The 16,227-nt window shown below is 34.8% G+C and overlaps 2 protein-coding genes across 2 annotated transcripts; one reads left to right on the forward strand and one right to left on the reverse strand.

Moving 5' to 3' along the window:
- Positions 1-10,093: 10,093 nt before the first annotated feature.
- Positions 10,094-11,695, forward strand: LOC116143433 (CASP-like protein 4B1). The gene is made up of 4 exons (XM_031428902.1): positions 10,094-10,550; positions 10,657-10,792; positions 11,241-11,494; positions 11,533-11,695. Exons 1-3 carry the CDS (start codon positions 10,282-10,284, stop codon positions 11,430-11,432), a joined length of 597 nt encoding a protein of 198 aa, XP_031284762.1. The 5' UTR covers positions 10,094-10,281; the 3' UTR covers positions 11,433-11,494; positions 11,533-11,695.
- A 228-nt stretch (positions 11,696-11,923) lies between these two features.
- LOC116143427 (probable WRKY transcription factor 33) lies at positions 11,924-14,563 on the reverse strand. Its single transcript, XM_031428894.1, has 5 exons — positions 14,255-14,563; positions 13,960-14,154; positions 12,883-13,508; positions 12,630-12,791; positions 11,924-12,531 (listed from the first exon to the last, which is right to left on the reverse strand). The coding sequence occupies exons 1-5, from the start codon at positions 14,522-14,524 to the stop codon at positions 12,078-12,080; spliced, it is 1,707 nt and encodes a 568-aa protein (XP_031284754.1). The 5' UTR covers positions 14,525-14,563; the 3' UTR covers positions 11,924-12,077.
- Positions 14,564-16,227: the final 1,664 nt, after the last annotated feature.

The following is a 16,227-nucleotide window of genomic DNA, read 5'->3' on the forward strand; positions in this document are numbered from 1 at the left end:
CTAAGATGTCATCAATAAACACTACTATAAATCGATCAAGAAAGTCATGAAACACCCAGTTCATTAAATCCATAAAGACTGCTGGGGTATTGGTTAACCCAAAAGGCATCACCACAAACTCATAATGCCCATATCTGGTCCGAAATGCAGTTTTGGCAATATCTTGCTCTGCAACTCTTACTTGATGATAACCCGACCTCAGATCAATCTTTGAAGACACTGCTGCTCCTTTCAGTTAATCAAATAAATCATCTATGCGAGGTAACGAGTACTTATTCTTCACTGTCATTTTATTCAACTCTTTGTAATCTATGCACATCTGTAGCGACCCATCTTTCTTTTTCACAAATAGAATCAAAGCACCCCAGGGAGAATGGCTGGGTCGAACAAAACCCTCGTCTAGGAGTTCTTGGAGCTGCTTTTTCAATTCCTAGAGTTTGGCTAGGGCCATACGATAAGGGGCTTTAGAAATCGGTGTTATCGCTGGTGCCAACTCAATGCTAAACTCCATTTCCCTTTCTGGAAGTAAACATGGCAAATCATCCGAAAATACATCTGGAAACTCTCAGACTACTGGCACATTCTGGATCTCTAATCTAAGGACCTTACTACTTTGCACCACATGGGCAATATACCCGGAGCACCCTTTTCTTAACATCTTTCTGGCTTTTACAATGCTAATCAACATACTAAGCTGGTGGCCCTCTCCGAAACTAAACTTATCGTTGTCATCAAGATTAAACTTTGCTTTCTTCTTTCGGCAATCAATCTCTACTCCATATCTCCCTAGGAAATCCATGCCCAAAATAACATCAAAGTCGGCATATCAAATACAATCAAATCCACTATTAACATCCTTCCATGGATCACTACGGACTCCCCTGAAAGCATATCCAGAGTTACCACACTATCACCATCTAGCAATTCTATCTTAATGGGCTAATATACTTTAATAGGTTTCAAACCCAATCTCTCTATAATCCCATATGTAATAAATGAGTGTGTGGCTCCAGAATCAACTAATGCATAAAGGGGAACTGAATGAAATAATAACTAACCAATAACTACAGATGGGTTGGCCTCAGCTTCACTCTGTGCAACTGTAAATACCTGAGCATTAGTACCTCTGGATGTTTGTGTTATGGGTGCAGGAGGGGCCTTATAGTCTTTCATCATATGTCCGGGCTGTCGGCATCCAAAACACACACCCTTAAGACACTCTCTCGGAGGATGTTTCTCACATTTCTAACATTAGGGAAACTCACTAGTCCTTGGCCATTTATTCTTCTCGTCCCTCCTGTTCTTCTTTGACTGAAATCTTTTCTTATTCTTCCCTTCTCTATTGCTAGGGGTATCAAATCTGTCTCTCTATGGAGNAACTTGTTCCAACCAGAACTCACATTTAGAAAATTTGGCATACAACTTCTTCTCTCTCAAACGTTAGAGCACAAATCTCAGATGCTCTCCATGCTCTTCTTTTGTCTTAGAATAAACTAAGATGTCATCAATAAACACTACTATAAATCGATCAAGAAAGTCATGAAACACCCAGTTCATTAAATCCATAAAGACTGCTGGGGTATTGGTTAACCCAAAAGGCATCACCACAAACTCATAATGCCCATATCTGGTCCGAAATGCAGTTTTGGCAATATCTTGCTCTGCAACTCTTACTTGATGATAACCCGACCTCAGATCAATCTTTGAAGACACTGCTGCTCCTTTCAGTTAATCAAATAAATCATCTATGCGAGGTAACGAGTACTTATTCTTCACTGTCATTTTATTCAACTCTTTGTAATCTATGCACATCTGTAGCGACCCATCTTTCTTTTTCACAAATAGAATCAAAGCACCCCAGGGAGAATGGCTGGGTCGAACAAAACCCTCGTCTAGGAGTTCTTGGAGCTGCTTTTTCAATTCCTAGAGTTTGGCTAGGGCCATACGATAAGGGGCTTTAGAAATCGGTGTTATCGCTGGTGCCAACTCAATGCTAAACTCCATTTCCCTTTCTGGAAGTAAACATGGCAAATCATCCGAAAATACATCTGGAAACTCTCAGACTACTGGCACATTCTGGATCTCTAATCTAAGGACCTTACTACTTTGCACCACATGGGCAATATACCCGGAGCACCCTTTTCTTAACATCTTTCTGGCTTTTACAATGCTAATCAACATACTAAGCTGGTGGCCCTCTCCGAAACTAAACTTATCGTTGTCATCAAGATTAAACTTTGCTTTCTTCTTTCGGCAATCAATCTCTACTCCATATCTCCCTAGGAAATCCATGCCCAAAATAACATCAAAGTCGGCATATCAAATACAATCAAATCCACTATTAACATCCTTCCATGGATCACTACGGACTCCCCTGAAAGCATATCCAGAGTTACCACACTATCACCATCTAGCAATTCTATCTTAATGGGCTAATATACTTTAATAGGTTTCAAACCCAATCTCTCTATAATCCCATATGTAATAAATGAGTGTGTGGCTCCAGAATCAACTAATGCATAAAGGGGAACTGAATGAAATAATAACTAACCAATAACTACAGATGGGTTGGCCTCAGCTTCACTCTGTGCAACTGTAAATACCTGAGCATTAGTACCTCTGGATGTTTGTGTTATGGGTGCAGGAGGGGCCTTATAGTCTTTCATCATATGTCCGGGCTGTCGGCATCCAAAACACACACCCTTAAGACACTCTCTCGGAGGATGTTTCTCACATTTCTAACATTAGGGAAACTCACTAGTCCTTGGCCATTTATTCTTCTCGTCCCTCCTGTTCTTCTTTGACTGAAATCTTTTCTTATTCTTCCCTTCTCTATTGCTAGGGGTATCAAATCTGTCTCTCTATGGAGCGGGAGGTGGAATACTGGGCATTGCTGTTGATGGAGTTAATGGAGTTAACTTATTCACAAATACTTTAGCTCGTAAAGCTCACTCTAAAGCCTCACTATAAGACTAAGGCGGTTGGGCACCTGCCATCACATCTCGAGCTATTTCTGGATTCAGCCCATGCACAAACTTGTTCAACCTCAATTCTGGTGTGCTCACTATACCTGGTGCAAACCTCGCTAAGGAATTCTGGTGTGAGACTCCAACACTCTCTCTTATGGGCCTCTCTTATAAACCAGTAGGCTTAAGCGTGCCTAGTCAGTGTGAGACTCCAACACTCTCCCTCACAGGAGAGCCCATATGTTGGGTTATGCTTGTTGACAGAGATAGTTGTTAGCTCTAACTCTTCATCCACTGGTCAAACACTCAGTTTAACTGAACCTGGGCTCTGATACTATGATAGAATTTGAGGTGGGTCTGACTCCTCATCTAATAAGACCTTGTTGAATGAGAGAATTATCCTCTCTTATAAATCAATAGGCTTGAACATATTTAGTCAGTATCAGACTCCAACATATTTGAATAAAGCAATTCTGGCATGGGCAATATCTTGTGCTGTCACAAAATGTTCTAAAGTGGATACCTAATTGGAAATTGGTACACCTAAACATTGAAAACATGTTGGTTTGGTGAGCATTTGAGACACGACACAGCTAGAACTGGATAAATAATGATAACCAAATCGAATTAAATTATAATTTCACAGAATTAAATTTAATAATGTCTGGAAGTGAGGAGGATAGAACATTTCTCGTTGGTTCGCATGTTCAGCGCGTGACACGTGGAGGATGAGTGATAGGTTCTAGAGTTTGAGATCTGTCACGAGAGAAGGTGCCAACTGCCAAAAGGTTAGAAGAAGGCCCACCCGGCAGTAATTGGAGCCCGATTCAACGGCCTTATTCACTAACTGCTTTCGATCAATGTTAGTTTTACAAAAACATATATAAAGGGGATATACAAAAATAATTTTCACCATTGATTTTCATGATTTCTTTCTCTTTCTTTCCTTTACTTTATATTTTTTTTTTTTCTAAATAATATCACTTTGTATAAATCTTTCTAAAGATATCATTTTTCTTGCTTTTTTATTACCTAACAAACAACTGTTTGTTTGCTTTGCTGCTGATCTTGTGGGAGCATCACATAATAATAATACCTATACGCGTCCTCATCATCACAATCAATTGGGTCAACGCCGTTACTTGTAGGTAATAAGACCTGTTCCACGGAGTTAGCATATTATGTACATATTATGTTTAATTGATGCCAATTTCTTAAGCGAGTGGAAAAAGAAGGAAAGAACAAACCAAACAAATAGGACCCATTTTTGTTAATTAATTAATGAGCAAACGAGTGTTTCCACCCAAGGTTTAGTGAAATGACAAGTTCTCACATTTGATTTAATAAATTCTAGATTTTTATCTTTAAATTAATAGAAAATTATTTAATGTAACAATTAAAAGGTAAAATAATCATTCGAAATCTCAAATCTCATTTGACTAGAATTACATTTGATCGGGTGTGATTTGGCTTGAATTGAATCTATCTAGGTGTGATTTGATCAGAATTGCGTCGAACTAGGTGCAATTCCAACACCTAGACCTCCACCAGATCCAAACTTTATCTCCCCCACCTTAAACCCAAATCCAAACTTTTTACCCCAAAATCAAAACATCCTTGATCCAAAAACTAAAACAATTCGAGAATCTAAGAACACACAACTCAAATCAAGCAAAGACCAAATTGCCTCCCAACCTGTTTTCTTCACCCGTCACAGCAAGAACACATCCCTAGCCCCGTTTAACCGGAAACAAAGAGGACCCATTTTTGTTAATTAATTAATTAATTAAACCGAGCTTATTCATGTCAATTTTGTTAATTAAATAATGGATTAAAGGTTAACGGCATGGATTTATTCATAATTAGGCACATGAAATGCATACACCAAAGGCCTCTTAATCATAATTTGCAATGAGAACAGGCTCAAATTTATAGTCGGTGGGCTTCAACAATAATTTAAGCATGGCGGCTAACAGGCACATCACATGCTTCAATCTCAAGAAGAAAAGAAATACACCTAGGCATGGCAATGGGAGATCCCCGCCCTCAAAATCACTCCCCACCGCTGCCCCATCCCCTTTACATAGGGATGGGCATGGGCCGGAGACCACTGTCTCTAGCCCCAACCCGAAAGCTCGAGGGGATTCCCCGATCCCGGCCCAAAGCCCGTTCGGAGAATTCGGGGAATCCCCGAAAAAAAAATCCCCAAACGGGGAATCGGGGGATTGTTTGGGTTTTTATTTTTATTTTTATTTTATCCTTAATTTATACTTTTATTATTATTTTCTCCCAATTATATATACTAACCAAAAAAGAAATTAAATTCATAACAAGGGAAAATTGTTATTATGAAAACATAACAAGGAAAATGGTAATTATGTAATGGAAAGATGGAATTGAAAATTTTATGAATTCATTGAAATTTTTGGATTTGCTATTATAATCAATAGTGAATCCAAAAATTTATGTTAGGGTAGGCCAAAATAAAAATTAATTACAAATTAATATTTTTTTCAATTAACAATTCTATTAGGGTAGGGCAAAATTCAGAAATTATACATATTAGTATTTTTTTGTTCAAATGCCCGCCCTCAAGTCCTCAACAAGTGTTGGATCCGCCATTGATTAATGATTATAATGAATCCAAATATCATAATGATAATTATAATACATTATACATATATATAAATATATTATATATTAATAGTATAATATTATGTATTATTGTATTAAGTAATAAATATACATATATAATGTCTCTTCAATATATATTATAATGTATTATATATGATACATTATACATATATATTATAATAAATTCTAAATAAATAACTACCATACATAATAATAAATTCTAAATAGTTATCACAATTCACAATATAACAAAGACAATTAGATAATAGAATTGAAATAATAATTCAGTGAGGGACAAAAAAAATTATAGTAATTTATTAATTCATTATAATCAATCAAAACAACAAATAAGATATAACATATATATTATATATTAACATAATATTATAGATAATAGCATATTATGTATAAATTATAATGTACAACATATATATGTTATATACATTATGCTTATATAGTATATATCATATATAATATACAATATATAATGTATAATATATAATGTCAAATGTATACTATATATAATGTATAAATTATAATGTTAAATGTATACCATATATAATGTATAATATATAATGTAGAATGTATAACTTTTATTTCATAGCATTATCATATTATGTATAATATATATTACAAATATTTATAATGATTTGTTATATTTAATCTAGTTTTATTNATATATATATATATATAAATTATGTATTATTGTATTAAGTAATAAATATACATATATAATGTCTCTTTAATATATAATATAATGTATTATATATGATACATTATACATATATATTATAATAAATTTTAAATAAATAACTACTATACATAATAATAAATTCTAAATAAATAGCTATCACAATTCATAATATAACAAAGACAATTAGATAATAGAATTGAAATAATAATTCAGTGAGGGACAAAAAAAATTATAGTGATTTATTGATTCATTATAATCAATCAAAACAACAAATAATATATAACATATATATTATATATTAACGTAATATTATAGATAATAGTATATTATGTATAAATTATAATGTATAACATATATATGTTATATACATTATGCTTATATAGTATATATCATATATAATATACAATGTATAATGTATAATATATAATGTCAAATGTATACTATATATAATGTATAAATTATAATGTTAAATGTATAACATATATAATGTATAATATATAATGTCGAATGTATAACTTTTGTTTCACAGCATTATCATATATATATTACAAATATTTATAATGATTTATTATATTTAATCTATTTTTATTTATTATCTATTTATATATTGTTTAATAAAATATTTACACAATTATAATTTATTATTGTATAATGTTATATATATATATATAAAATATACGGGCCGGGGACGGGGCGGGGCGGGCTAGGGCAAAGCCAATCTCGGCCCTGGCCCATCCCCGAATTTGGGGGGGATTTTTGGACTCGATCCCGACCCGAATCCCGAAAAATTTGAGGAAAATTTGCCCTATTCAGGACGAGTTGGGGCGAATCCCTGCGGGGCCGGCCTATGTGCCCATCCCTACCCTTACGGGGATGACAGGAATTCCCCTTCCCCACCCCAAAGGGGAATGTTGGAGGTCCATCCCCACCCCGTTAATTTTACATAAACATAAATTAATTTGAGTATTACCAAACACAATAGTTAATTCTCGTTCACAACAAACACTTAAATTAATCGTTTAAACATAATTAATTATACATAAATATGGGTTAGGGTTTGTTCTTATTCAATTATTTAGGGTGAGGGAAATTGGGAAAATATGAGTTTATATAGGTAGAATAATTGTGTAATTAGGTGAAATATATGGATATTAGTGAAAAGTATATGTGTATATATATATAATTTTTAATTTTATATATTATATACGAGGCGGGACGGGGCGGGGCAGGGGAAAGGCATCACCCACCCTCGCCCCTATTCCTGGAAAAACCGAGGCTTTCCCGTCCCATATGGGGCGAGGCGGGACGAGTCCCTGGAATTTCGGGAAACATTGCCATGCGCCCATGCCTACATCCACCCACCTCTCCTGTCCTCAAATTTCCATTTAATAACCATTGAGTTGACTTAGAAGATGATTTTGTCTAGTTAAATACTTTATAATAAAATTTTATTTGTATGAATATTCCATATATGTGAATTATTGGAATATGATGATGAGGAGATATTAAAACAGCATAATCATGTTGAAGTAGAAATCGTTTTTTGTCTGTAACTTATTGCAGTTATAGAGTCACATCTAAAGACAGAGAGCAACAATTGTTCTCTTCGCCTCTTCCAGTATTATTTTGTTCCTATTATAAGCTGACCACCAGGACGAATCCTAGAGACAGATGTGATTCATTTGGTGAATTGTCTTGGTTATCATCTACAGTAGAACAACTAAGATATCGGCTGAAAGAGTGGACCAGAAAAAGCCTCTGGATTTTAGATGTTGTTTCATTGATAAATGGTAATGTTGGGAAGACGTTGACAGAAACCTGAGCGGGGACCCTGGAATGGAACTATGGAAGAGCCATCTCTTGACAAGATGGGTATAATTGTTGTCCATGGTTGGGGGACTTTAACAAGATTTATTGGTTCAACTGTTCTGTACTTTTATGGGCTGAATGACTCATCTGGTCCAACTGTCGTGGACTCAGCATTCCATAAGAATGGTCTTCATTTCTAGGGCTTTTAGAAACCCAAAAGGGTATTTTTAGAATTAAAATTCTCTCCGAATCTAAGGTCCCATTTGGTTTACAATTACGATGCTTTTTAGTACAGTATTTTAGAAAAAGAGTTATCTTTACGAAAAATGTAATTATTAATATTTTTTATGTTGAATAAAGCAGAATTAGATTTTGAGAATATTGAAATAGAATCATTTTTTTGTTTTTTGTATTGTTTTAAAACCCGGACCGTAGGATAACCCGTTTTGTTGCCTGGATCATAGGTCAATCGATCCAACCGATTGGAACGATGACGTCAACGATAATTTTATTTTTTAAAAATTACATATTAATCCCTTAAATTTGAATATATTATAAAAATTCCCTTAAAAAAGTTTAAAGTAGTCCCTAAAATTTTTATTTATTTCAAAAATGCCCCAAAAAATACCGAGTAATCCCCAAACTTTTGACATATCTCCAAAACACCCCTATAAAATTACAAAATAACCCTTATAATTTTGAAATATTACAAAAATCCCTCTAAAACCTAAAACGGACTTGAGAAGCTGCCAGGTCCAGGTCAGACCAGTCGGTTCGGTTTTTAAAACAGAGGTTTTTAGGATATGATCATAGAATAGGTATGGTAATAGTAGTGAACCAAAGGAGAGATTTTTCAAATGATATTTATGAGCAAATCTCTGGTGCAATGGATGCATTAACAACCATCTAATCAGGGACGTGTGTTTGACACACGTTTTAATGTGGCACACCCTCATTGGACGATTATAAGTGCATTCGTTATACTAAAGAATTATTCAATAATTATGCATTAAATAATACGTATAGTTAAATTCTTTTTGTTTCAAAATGATAAAAAAATCCACGACTAGTCGGCATATTAATCTACATGTAAATAATCATGGATTGAAAATGAATGGAAAATAGCTACGAAAAGTTTTTGCTTGGTCAAACTATTTTTTATATTATTAAGAGAAAAAAAAAAAAAAGTAATTGAGTAACATGTAAATTAGTTTAAATATACTATTTAAAAAGATAAACTAATTAAAATTTGATAAAAGTATTATAATATTGAAAGATTAGAAACTGGGAAAGACGTGAGGGCAATTACGATAATCTTTCGACTTTAAAATTGGCCCTACGCAAAGCTTCTTGATGATCTTGACAAAGAGATGGCATCTCAAACAGTCTATTCATAGAATATAATTTATAATTGGAAAGAGTAAACCACTTTTTCCCACCGATGGTTTGCCTTAATAACATTTTCGACCTAAAAAGTGTTTCAAAATACCATTTTTCCACCAAAAGTATATATTTCATTACTATCTAAAACCGATTCCAATGATGAAAATTCTCTCTGTTACCACCATTTGAACATCCGGTTTCCTCTTTATAAAACCCCTATCACTTTAGCACCTGATTTCTCATTGATTATCTGTAATTACAAAGTTAGAGTTTCATGTTCTTAGTTAATTTCGAGGGCGAATATTTAATCCATCACCATTCAATCCACCGGCTTCCGCTCTACAAAACCCCTCCTATCCTGGCTCCTGGTAACTCACATAACACTGATTGAGAAAGTAGAGTGTATTTTGAGTATTGACGGAATATAAACTTTGGATGGGAAAGTATTGTTAAGGCAAACCTTGGGTGGAAAAATGTCAGTTTACTGAAATTGAAAATTACAATTGGGTCCCAATGAACAAACTGTTAGCCTGCAGCCACAGCTTTGTGAAATAAAGACCGTATTTAACTGAAGTTCGTTACAAGTTATCGCGCGAAGACATATCCTTCTGTCAAACAAGGCTGAGTTGTCAGTTTTTAATAATAATAAAACCAACAAGAGCTTTCAGTTTCTTGTGATCTTCACATAAGAAAACTCAACACTCTTGTTCTTGTTTTAAAGCAAATCTAGAATTTATCTCTCATTCATTTCACTCTTCAATCCTGATATTCCTCCCACTGAATAAATTTGCGAGTATGTCCAATTCAGATGACAAGAATTACGTGGCATCCGCGCCAGTGGCGCCACCGGCTATGGATGTCGAGGGCCAGACTCCGACTCCGGAGACGGCGTCCGGGTTTGGTGTCTCGGCGATCACCCGACGGTGGAAGAGTGAGGATTTTTTGAAGAGAGGGTCTTTGGCTTTGAGAGGAGTGGCTTTGTTGTTTTCTTTGATTGCTTTTATTACCATGGCGAGTAATAAACATGGTGATTGGAAAGATTTTGATAAATATGAAGAGTTCAGGTAATTTTTTATTAATATTTTGTTTCTGAAGGTTTTATCTTTTTCTTTGGGATTGATTATTGGATTTTGATTATTTGTTTTTCTTTCTGGGTACATTTGTTTTTAGGTATGTTCTGGCAATAGCAGTTCTTTCGACTTTGTATACAGGAGGACAGGCTCTGCGTCACGTGCACGAGATATCTACAAGCAAACAATTGTTGCAGCCGCGTACGTCTGCTTTGCTTGATTTTTTCGGAGATCAGGTTAGAGTTCTATTTAGTTCATTCTTTTGCCATTTTAATTTACACGAAGGAAATTAAAAGAAATAGAAAAAAGATAAATCAGAAGGTTTGAGAGAGTTGAGAACATAAACATTGGTTGAAGATGATAAGATTGAGGAGTTGGTGAATGGGCCATGGGCACCTCCTTTAATTTTGTTTAAGAATTTAATTGGTCAGATGGGCTAATCCTGAAAGGGAGAATGGCCTAGTAGCATCTGGAAAATGTGGGGAGCTTTCTTCATGTGTGAGTTTCCGGAAACAATATATTTTATATTCTTCAATCCAACTGAAACCAAGAATTTGATTCCTTGACCTTGAAGTTGAATTTGGTGGAAGAGCTTTTATTCATTAATTTAATATAACTTTCTGTTGTAATGTTTAAATGTATATCTGAATTCTGAGATTATATCTTTGGTTTGTTGTGTCATAGATTGTAGCTTATCTGTTGATATCAGCAGCCTCGGCTGCAGTTCCGATGACAAATAGGATGAGGGAAGGAGCAGACAATATATTTACAGACTCCTGTGCAGCTTCCATTAGCATGGAATTCTTGGCATTCACAGCACTGGCATTGTCAGCTCTCATTTCAGGATATAAATTAACAACTCAATCTCAGATTTAAGTACGCCCATTTTTATCTTTTTGGTTCTGTGATTTTTTCTGTATCTATTGTTTCATTGTCACATACGAATGTTTTTCTGTATCTATTGTTTCATTGTCACATACGAATGTTTATCTAAAATTTTGTGTTGTATAGAGAGCCGTGCTCAGAAGGTCAGAGCTCTTATTGGTATCTGTATTTTAGATGGTTGAATGTAACCAGAGTGACAAATAATGTATTTAGATGCTTGATTCTATTTTTTTGCAAACTGGGTTCGAGACCAACGTGAAAATCTTGATCTCTCTCAATGATTTATCAGACTAGATTCGTAATTTTCATGTGTTTTGGATTGTTTATTTAGCAACAGGACTTATTGTTGCTTGCATTATAATCAGTTTTGTTGTTTCTTAAAAGCTAAGGTGATATGATCAATAAGATGCATCTATATGATGGGTGATATCCAAGAAAAAACACCGAAATTCTCCTGTTATAATCCGATTCTGAGGCCTAAATTGTCAAGTTTATAAGGCTGTAAACAAATGAACAAATACAACTCCACCTATACCAGTTCCAGAATTTACAGGGCCACTACCCACTTACAAATAAAAAAATTCATATATGATTGATAACATTTACTGCTCAAGTGCACTTTTGGAGTTAGTTGTTTTAATTTAGGAATGAATCTAGGAATGAGTCTTCCTGGGGTTCTTCTTTGGCTCTGGGAAACACAGCACCTGATTGTTGTGTCTGATTCATGTAGGAGCCAACTGTTTTACCAAATCCTGAAAACCCAAAACTCCCTGTGCCCTGTAGCATTGCTGGTGTAAACTGTGTTTGACTACCTGATGTTGGCAACCTCATGTTGTGAAAGGAGTTAGAATAACTTGATTGGTTAGACTGATTGGCAAAAGCAGTCACCGATGGTCTTATAGGCATCGCCACATTGCTGCTTGTATTATTTGATGAAGGTCTAGGCAGCGAATAACCGCTGCCACGAGCTGCTGGAACATCATGGTTGTGTTTCCCTTCATAGGTGGTGATCACAGCCCTTGTATCATGGGATGCTCTTTCTACATGTTTCCTCACCGGACAACCAATAGTTGTACACTTATAGTAGCTCCTACCGATGAAGAAAAATTGCAATCAGAAACAAGTTCATAACAGTTTCTGAAAAATTGGAAAAATTGGGTACATTTTAAAGAGTAAAAGAGTAATCACCTTGGATTGGGATTGCCCTTCACTACTTTTTGTCCATATTTTCTCCACCTATATCCATCATCAAGAATGTCAATATCACTTGTTGTTTGAACAACAATTCTTGGCTCCCTCACAGTTCTGCTTCCGGTGCCAATAGCACCCGCAATTTCATTGTCTCCTTTCCTGCAAAATCAAAAGAAATAACACTCAGAACCCATAAGCATTTCCATATGAAAAATGTCACAAGGAGTAATATTTTCTATCCCCAACGTACCATCTTTTGGCATCGGGTTCGTTTTCATCCGCGTCTCCTTTAGGATTACTTGTAGGTGATCCTTGCCCAAAATCATCCTCTCCATATGAGGCTGAAGAATCACCCTGCATAGAGAAAGACTCAGTCTGTGCATTGCCCATTGCGCTGACTGATTGATCAGATATTTCAGAGTTTGCACATGTAGAAGGTTGCAACGATTGAGAGGATGATCTTCTAGAAGGCTGAGGCTTGGGATGGTTGTGACTTCCTTTATATACTATTTCAGTAATCTGTCCATCCAATGATCTCTCAACTTTTTTCTTTGTTGGGCAATCAGGAAATGTGCATTTGTAATAACTCCGAGGATTTTCACTTCCTTTGACTTGTTTTTGTCCATATTTTCTCCAATTGTACCCATCTTCTGATCTTTTTTGCTCTCTGGTATACTGAGGGTAATGACTGTAACCAGATTGTGGATTAGCAGCACTATTACTTTGAACATTTGTTTGATATGAAGCCATTTCTGAGGGGAAGCTCTGAACTGGTGCAAATTCTGACTTGAGTCCTCTGTTTTCAACTAAGAAATCAGGCTGCTTTGTGGGCTTGTTGAAATTCCATGACTCATGTTGCCTTTTAACTGTTTCCTCCTGTTTCAAATATAATGATTTAAACATATCAAAACAAAACTGAAGATAAACTAGAAAATTCAAGATTTCTCAGATATTGTATCTCAAATCTTTTCTTGTTATTTCAGCTGGCATGTTTCTATAAACGTTTTCAAATAGGATATACCCCTTTTACCATCATATCTTAAAAAAATTTAAATGACATGATAACTTCTAAAATACCTCATTATTTTAATGTTGCCCCCACTCAAATTGCTTGTCTATCTTGTTAGAATTTCAATTCTGTACTACGTGTGATATGATTTTATTTGAATTGTTAAATGCCTTCTTATTGTCAAACTAGCAGTGTAAAAGCAAAACTATAGGCTATTATATATTATATAGTATTGAGCAGGATAACTTAACAGAACAAACAAAACTGTGGACAAAAGAGTCTCTTGCTAAACACGTAATAAATGGGGTGAAAAATTACCAGTGAAACAATGTTTGAAGAAGATTGAAACACCGATGAAGATGCAGAAGAAGAAGGCCTTGTTTGGGTTTGAAAAGAGAAATCAAACAAGTTAATATTTTTATTCTCTTCTCCCTTGTTACTCTGCTGCTGGTTATTGTTCCAGTTGAAGGTTTGAACACCAAAAGCTTCAGCTGTTGTTGGTGAAGCAAGAATCTAAACAAACAAACAAACAAACACAAACAAAAAGTCAGATAAAAATCAAGTAAAATAAAATTTATTATTCTGTTTATACGATCGTATAAAGAAGACTTACATTAGAGAAAAGTACAGGGGAGTCCAAGAGGTCAGGTGGGATTGATAAATAAGAAGAAGGAGAAACAGGAGGAGGAGAGACGGGTAATGAAGAAGAAGAAGAAGAATTTGCAGTTGTAAAGTTAGAAAATCCTCCCCAGTTTATCGACGTTCTGTCTTGGTTAAAATTGTCCATACTGTTCAAAAAATTAGAAGAGGCCATGAATGAAGGGAAAGAGAAGTTGGAGCTGTGATTTATAGAAGAGTCTAAAGAGTTAGCTGAAGAAGACATACGTAAGAGAGAGAGAGAGAGAGAGACAGTGAGAGGAAGAGGGAGAAGATGGAAATTAAATTGAAGGGGCAATGTTTTTCATGGTGACTTGGTGAGGTTCGCATTAAGGTCTCCCCTCCATGTTTCTTCCCAGAAGCTAAAAGCAAAGTTTGACCGTGGAAAAATATTCTTGGTCAAAGCTTGTGGGTTTGACTGGACTAGCAAGCCATATCAGACTCCCTCGGCTTAATCAGCTTCTTGCCACGTGTCCTTGCACCTGATTAGTCACTAGTTTGATATGTTTTTATTGGATACAATTAAACCCAATGTATATAAAATTTTATATTTTTATTTAATTGAAAAATAACATCATATTTTAGCTAAATTTTAAAGCAATATTTTATTTGGATCGAAGTTTAACATTGATCAAATTACATAAAATCATAGCAATTTTAGAAAATAGTTGATTCAGAGATCTTGTGTTTAAACCATTGTCTTTGTAGTCGGATAACAGAACTTTAGTCATCATGAGCTTGTAGGGTGTTCAATGAACTCCGATGATTAGTTTGAAGTATATGCAAACTGACCTAGATAACCACCCTTGAATAGTCGAGTGATCGAATAAGAATTCTCAAGTGTATTATTCAAGAAGTCCTGAGTTCGATTCCTTTCGGTTAATAAAGATGGTCATTAGAACTGTTGCGGATCCAGAATTTTTTTTTAGGGTGGGCCAAAATAAAAACTAATTACATATTTTTGTCCACTAATATTTTTGTTAGGGTGGACCAAAATCTAAAAATTATATATATTAGTATTTTTAAAAGAAAATTGAGGGTGGGCCAAAAGTGGGCAAGATCCGCCCCTGATTAGAAGTTTACTCGATCATTAACTTCAGGGCTCCAAGAGATTAATTGAGATGCGCGTAAACTGACTCAGACACTCCTACGCATAAAAAAAAAAAAAAAAATTGGCCTGGACATCCTGGCTAACAAATAATAATAATAATAATAAATAGTTGATTAGCAACATTTTTTATAACCTTTTACAATAAATTGAGCAAATGCAAGTTTTGACAATTTGACTACATAATAAGAAGACTTTTCTAAGGTACCCAAACGTACCTTTTTTGAATAATTTAAAAAAAAAAAAAGGGTAAACTAGTAAATTACTAATAACAAAGAGAGACGTATATATATATATGTTGACACTATGATAAAATAATTATTTAAAATATATATTTTTTTGTCTTCTTCATTATTTTTGTAAAAATATCATCAGCTTGTTGATGAATGTATTGAGTCTATTGACCAATTCAAACAGGAGCCGCCACCTAAGAACCATCTTCTTCAGGCTTTCAAGCTGCATGTGAGCCAAGACCGTGGGGGTAAAATGACATAATACCTTTACACTCAATATCGTGAGCCATTTCTGACTCTTTCCTGAACCCTCCCCGTGATTTAAAAAATTGGGTTTTCAGCTTTTCAACTTCCAGGGTTAAATATTAAAATAAAGATAAAAATAATGATAAAATGATTTCCACAGTGTAGAGGTCTTGTACTGATGGACTCAGAATTGAGAATCGAGTAAAGAGGCGCCATTCCCCGTTGGTGACTTGGTCTTCAAAACTTGCTGAGATTCTTTTTTTCCTTTTTTTTACTGAAGATATATGTTGTAATGGTGATGGGTGAGTTACATTTTTGACTCTGTCAAACTTCATTAAATAA

The sequence above is a fragment of the Pistacia vera genome, unplaced genomic scaffold (assembly GCF_008641045.1).
Source record: "Pistacia vera cultivar Batoury unplaced genomic scaffold, PisVer_v2 Contig430, whole genome shotgun sequence".
NCBI classification, from domain to species: domain Eukaryota; kingdom Viridiplantae; phylum Streptophyta; class Magnoliopsida; order Sapindales; family Anacardiaceae; genus Pistacia; species Pistacia vera.